Source organism: Scaptodrosophila lebanonensis, unplaced genomic scaffold (genome assembly GCF_003285725.1).
Source record: "Scaptodrosophila lebanonensis strain 11010-0011.00,11010-0021.00 unplaced genomic scaffold, SlebRS2 tig00000080-arrow-pilon, whole genome shotgun sequence".
NCBI classification, from domain to species: Eukaryota; Metazoa; Arthropoda; class Insecta; order Diptera; family Drosophilidae; genus Scaptodrosophila; species Scaptodrosophila lebanonensis.
Window position 1 is genome coordinate 249556 of NW_022060561.1, and position 6000 is coordinate 255555.

A 6000-nucleotide genomic window follows, 5' to 3' on the forward strand; every position below is an offset into this window, starting at 1 on the left:
AACAAATGCCATAAATATGTAAGTGCCTTAAATGTTTAGTCAAAAAGTCGCCCCGGCGCATCGATCTAAAAAAAAAAACAACAACAAAAAACAAATAAGCAAATCCATTGAGAATGAAACGACTTTACTCAACCCCCAAAACATTAATTTCAGCAACCGCAATCGTGGTATTTTATTGCATCCATATAATAATGGTAAGCGCAAAATGCTCGTTGCAAATACAACAAAACCAAACAACATGAAAAACAAACAAATGCACAAATGTTTTCAGCGTTTTTTAATCATTTTACATACTTAAGTATATTGTGTTCAATTTCTTTTATTAAAATCCAACAAATTCGTACGTTGTGGCATATTTTGGTTAAAACTCTCATATACACACAACTGCCAATTTAACTCAAATGCAAATTAACATTCCAATTGATTTGGTTACTAAGCTACAGTATGCACTCGATATTGATTTACGAAAGTTGAATTTATTCATAAATCTGAAATAGGAATAGAAAGAAAGACTCTTCATACTGCCAAAGGGCTGCCAAGAGCGATGCAAAGGAATAGAAATATGGACACTAGAGGTACAGTGTATATAAACCTTCAACTCGTAGTCGTGTTTATTTAAATTTCGTATTTTCAAACGTAATTATTTCGAGAAACTAGTAAAGACAAAATGCTATAATTTAATCATGAAAGGATGGATTAAACCAATTGAAGTTTGACTGTTCAAAGTGCATTATTTGTAGGATCTATTTTCCCAGAAGTTCACAAAAATATCCAGACTACTAGATTATCAGAGCGTGCTATACTAACCACAAACTATTTGTGAGTTAATGTTGGGAAACAAAATATAATGTAGCGAACCGAAAATGTTTTCAAGTGGTGTTTTTTTTTATTGACAAATCTATAAACTGGACTTTATCAAGCGCATACTGTAGCGGTTAATTCTTCGTTCTTTTGATTGCATACTTTTGTTAACATTATATATGTATATTTTTTTGTATACTCGTACCTTGTGGCCGCCACTGAAATTGAGTTTCGAGTTTTAAAATTGTTGCCTGCGGCATGCCATGACTAATGAGCAAACATCGTATCTAATTGCAAATAATCCAGCCACTACTATACTAGCAAGCGCTAATATTTCAATGTATTTTGGCTGTTTGTTGAACGGCGCCACAGAACACATAAGCATTTCTACATACTACGCTATATATACTATATTTAGTCGAACAGACATGAAATGAAAAACAAAAAATAATTTATTTCAAATTGCAGCATTGCTCGAATTTTCAATTTATAATACAGTATTTAAGTTTTTGTAGCCTTTTGTAGTTTAGTTGTTGGGCAGAGCCAACCTTAGAGCTAACATAGAAATGCTTTCGTTGCGTCATATGCCTAAATGTAGTGTATACTTACAATGTTGCAGTAACAATACAAACAACAACAACATCACAGCACATTTGACACAAAATCTAAAAATGTAACCACTAACATCATTTTCAGGCGAATCGATTGACGGGGGTTTTACTTTCATTCAGATCAGCAACCACCATAAATAAAATAAAACGAGACTAACTAACTTATAAACCAGTGACCAATAAGATCACAAACGGGCCGTTTAGGAATAAATATCATAAGTAGAACTCCTAGTACCAACATTATTCATTTTTGAGCAAGCGTAACTAAAATTTTAAGTTCCTGGCCGGAAATTTAAAGTAAATAATGGGCTGACATACTCCCTTCATTCAATCCCTGTATAAATGTTTGAGGATAAACTTATTGTATTAATAATGAAGACGAATATAAATATTAATGGTCAAATAAAGTAAAAGTTACAATCTGAATAATATGGATGAATACCGAAATACGCGTCAATAATTAAACCCTGAAAAGAAAAATCTATTTGTGTGAATGTTTTCTCAAGTGTTTGAAAAATATGTATGACCAGAATCGTCGAAGAAAAAGCGAGTAATTCTCTTAAAAGCAGTACTTATAACCTATCCGATTGCCCCTTCGATTGCTTGGAACTAACACACTTACCCCGCTGGCTCCTTTTGTTGATTACAAACTAAAATGTTGCCTTACTAAAAATTTTGAGTGCATTCTCGAAATTGAAAACTAATAAACAATACTGGGAGCTGCAATTAATACATACATATAAGATGCCAATGTTGAAGTTTTTGTAAAAGTAATTTGTTCTTGTATACCTTCTTTTTATAAAACTCTATTATAGCATAAGTGATTCGAGTTTAAAAACAACCGAATGCTGAGTTTGAACACTGAAATACTTGCTGGATGAGTGTCAGAGTGTTCGAACCAATACCAAATACCAATACCAAATACTCCCCATAGCCCTTGGGTAGAGAGAGTTCGTTTCTATTTAATTTTTTGTGTTTTCGTCTCCATGTTGTATAAAAATGTTAATTTTTGCGAGCCCGCCCGTGCAACAAAACATTCCTTAAGCATATATACATAGTTAAATACAATAATCGATCAAGCAAGAGTAACAACTACTTAGAACTGCGTGGAAAAAATACATAACACCTACAATTCAACAACAACAACTACTACAACAACAACAACAACCAGAACAACAACTATAACAACTGTTTAACACCAACAATGAACGCAAATAAATAAAAAAGGTTACGAATATTTCAAGATTATCAACAAATTTAACCAAACGATATCGATGTCTATGCTATACACATATATATTCGTACAAAATGTTGTCGTACCCATACTAATTAAGTATGTATGTAATTGGCTAGATGTGCGCATGTGTGCGTGCGTGCTTAACTTAAGCGAGAGAGTAAGCCAATTACCCAATACCAGTGTGAATCCCACTGTGCCTTGCGTCCATATAAATACATATCCATATACCCGATATCAAAACTCCACATCTTATTTACTGTTGTTTCAATGTTGTATTGTTGCTTCTCATGTACCAGTTACTCGTATGTGGGTGACCATTGTGTAAAGTACGAGTGGATATCATCACACACCACACACTGTACAGATAATACAATATATATATATATAATAGCATTAGATTAAATACCCTATGGCTTCATTAGATCGTAACTCTAGCTTTAGATGCGTCGCCTGCTTATCGTAGAATGAATGCTCATGCCATTGCCTAAAAATGCCTAACAATTAGAAGTATGTATTAATTAATCGTGCCGGAGTGTTGGCTTACCTTGTTTGTACCCCCCCAACATACATACATAACATATGTACTATATATTTATGCCCTCATCGTATGGAAATAACCCGCGTTGTTTGTTGTTTGCTTGAGTTGATTTAACATTGCTTGTAAAGAATGTGATTACGTATTGTTTTGTATGTAGAGCTGATAGATCTAAAACAAAATAGTATATACATATATAGTATTATGGATTGCTTAACTAACACAAGCTGTGGTTGTGAACTAGAACTATACGCTTGCTGATCTTACAAGGTAAGAAGACTGTGGAAAAAGTAGCTATGAATAGAATTTCAAATAGATTTCATAACTTATCAGCAATCTCAACAGACTTCTGTAAACAGGTTCTTAACATATTTCAAGTGAATCAGAAACAGTGTGAGCTTTCAAAGTTTTTCAAAATTAAATCAAATCAAGTCAGAAAGTTATATTTCGAAGGGATTTTAGTTTACAGAAAACAGACAATTTAAAACATATGTATTTTAAAAAAAAGTTGAATAAAATATTCAAGTTTCGATGTAAATTTGACAAAACAGAAGAATTTTCTTTTGCTAATAGCATACATTTATGTACATATTAGAAAATAAATGAATAACAAACAATTACTTCAGTTAAAAGGAGAGGAGCTTAGAGGTATGGAAGAGTGGGTATGTTCACAATCACATGGCTCATCAGCTCTGTACAAAATATAAATATGTAGTATTAAGAACGAATCGTATTAGTTTCGTTTTTTTGTTGAAATTTTCATTTGGATCTAATCTGAACAAATATGCTATTTCTATTTTGTTCAATTGTGCAGTTTACGCACCCAATGGTGCTATTCCTGGCCACGAGCGCATGATCCAATCGACACCAGCTAGTCCCTACGATCAGCGTCGTTTACCAACTTCATCTGAAATGAATGGCTTAGCCGAATCATTGATTGGAGGGGTGAGTAATCAGCAAGTTTCCAATAACTATCTAAGGAAAAATTTGAAAATGTTTAAGGATATATCTAAAATATAAAATATTATTCAAAAAGAAGAAGACAATTGGGAAATGTTAATTGTCCTGCAATAGAGTAGAGTAATATATCATAAAAGGTCTTAAATTTTTGAGAACTTTAAATCGAAATACATTTAAATAAAATTTATTCAAATCTACGTATCGAATAAATAGTTGCAATTGTAAAAATTTTTAATTTGTGACACTGAATACAAACATATTCTGTTAAACTCCTTTATTGTGATATTGGTGAAAAAAAAAGGATGAAAAGTACTGATCAACATATTTCGAATTATCACAACTTCTTTCCGACTATAGGTACTCGCCGCTGAGGGTCTGGGAAAATATTGTGATTCTGAGTTTTTGGGAACGGCCGCGCGTGAGATGCGCGAGGCGCTCGATATGACACCCGAAGAGATGAACTTTGCTGCCCATCAGATACTGTCCAATGAGCACTCATTGAGCCTGATTGGTAGTAGTAATGGCAGTATTTTTGGAGGCAGTGGTGGCGTTGGCGGTGGAGCCGGAGGCAGCAGCATCGGTGCTGCTTTCGGTGGCAGCCCCAGTGGGCCATCATCATTCTCACCGCAACATCTCTCTTCGGGCACTTTACAATCACCACCGATACCAGATAATCGTCTAAGACGTGTTGCCACAATAACGACCACTAATAATAATAAGTCTCAAATTAGCCAAAATATTACTAATAATAATTTAAATAGTAGAAATAATATTGTCACGCCTACGAACAGCCAAAGTACCGTACCGCTCTCACAACAGCAACTGCAACTGCAACAGCAGCAGCAACAACAACAACAACAGCAGTTGCAATCGCCACAGCGAAGTCTGGGCGGCGGCAAATATAATGCCACCTCATAGCATACGAATTGTAGTTCGGTCCTGCAAAATGTCTTCTTGATGGAATTTTAAAAATTGTATAGTGAATAGAAGAATGGGAAACCCCAATAAAATACGAACAATTTTGTATAATTTTTAGCAACAAACAAACAAACAAACAAACGTGCGATTTGTAAAACATCAACCAATATTAATAATTAAACAAAAATGAGACACAATTAAGGAGAATATTATAGCCAGAAATTTGTAAAACTTGTAAAAAGAGAAATTGTATGTATAACTGATTGTTTGCCTTTTTGATAAAGTCTATGATGGTTTATCGTCCTTTATGAACAAAAAGAATAAAAATATAGAAAACAAATACTATAAACAAAAATATTGTAGTATATTGAATGAATATATATATATTTTTTAAAACAACTGCTAAGTGAAGCTGTCACTACGTGAAAGAATTGAAACCACAACTGCAGCAACAATTATTTGATTAATTATTATAATCACCAATAAACATAAAGTGAAAACATGCATACTACATACATATATATTGTAATTATTTCTATTGTACGCATTTTATTTTGTAAGTATTTAAATGAAACGTAAATATGTATGGAATTGTTTAACATTTAACTGAACAAAAATGTAAAATTTAATAGCAAATTTTCAAAGCAACCAAAACAAAACAAATAAATTCAAATTGTTATTATTTGTTTTATAAATAAAAGAGCAAATTATAAAAAACAAAATACTTATATTTGGATTTATTGGCAAATATCGTGTAAGCAATCCCACGATGTTGTTTGGAGAACCCTTGAAAAATTTGTGGTGAACTTTTTAATGCCACTCGTATAAGATTTCTAAAACTTAGCAAGCAACCTATAATTGGTGGAACTGTTTCTAAAGTTTTTATCGAGCTTTAAACATTTGTTTTTTGCTATTGGAATGTGATCTTTTTCTCTACA

General features: G+C 32.8%; 1 protein-coding gene across 3 annotated transcripts in view; it reads left to right on the top strand.

Annotated features, from left to right (window-relative positions):
• Positions 1-5668, top strand: part of LOC115626156 (voltage-dependent calcium channel type D subunit alpha-1) — a 25184-nt gene extending 19516 nt beyond the window's left edge. Inside the window, exons 28-30 of one of the 3 annotated variants that reach the window (XM_030521420.1) lie at positions 154-194; positions 3999-4129; positions 4502-5668. In XM_030521420.1, coding sequence (XP_030377280.1) covers positions 154-194; positions 3999-4129; positions 4502-5062 — 733 coding nt within the window. In that variant the 3' untranslated portion in view covers positions 5063-5668. Of the gene's footprint in view, positions 1-153; positions 195-2227; positions 2595-3998; positions 4130-4501 lie in introns of those variants that run through there. The other 2 variants (XR_003995570.1, XM_030521422.1) reach the window with 2 other exon arrangements.
• The last annotated feature ends 332 nt before the right edge of the window (positions 5669-6000 follow it).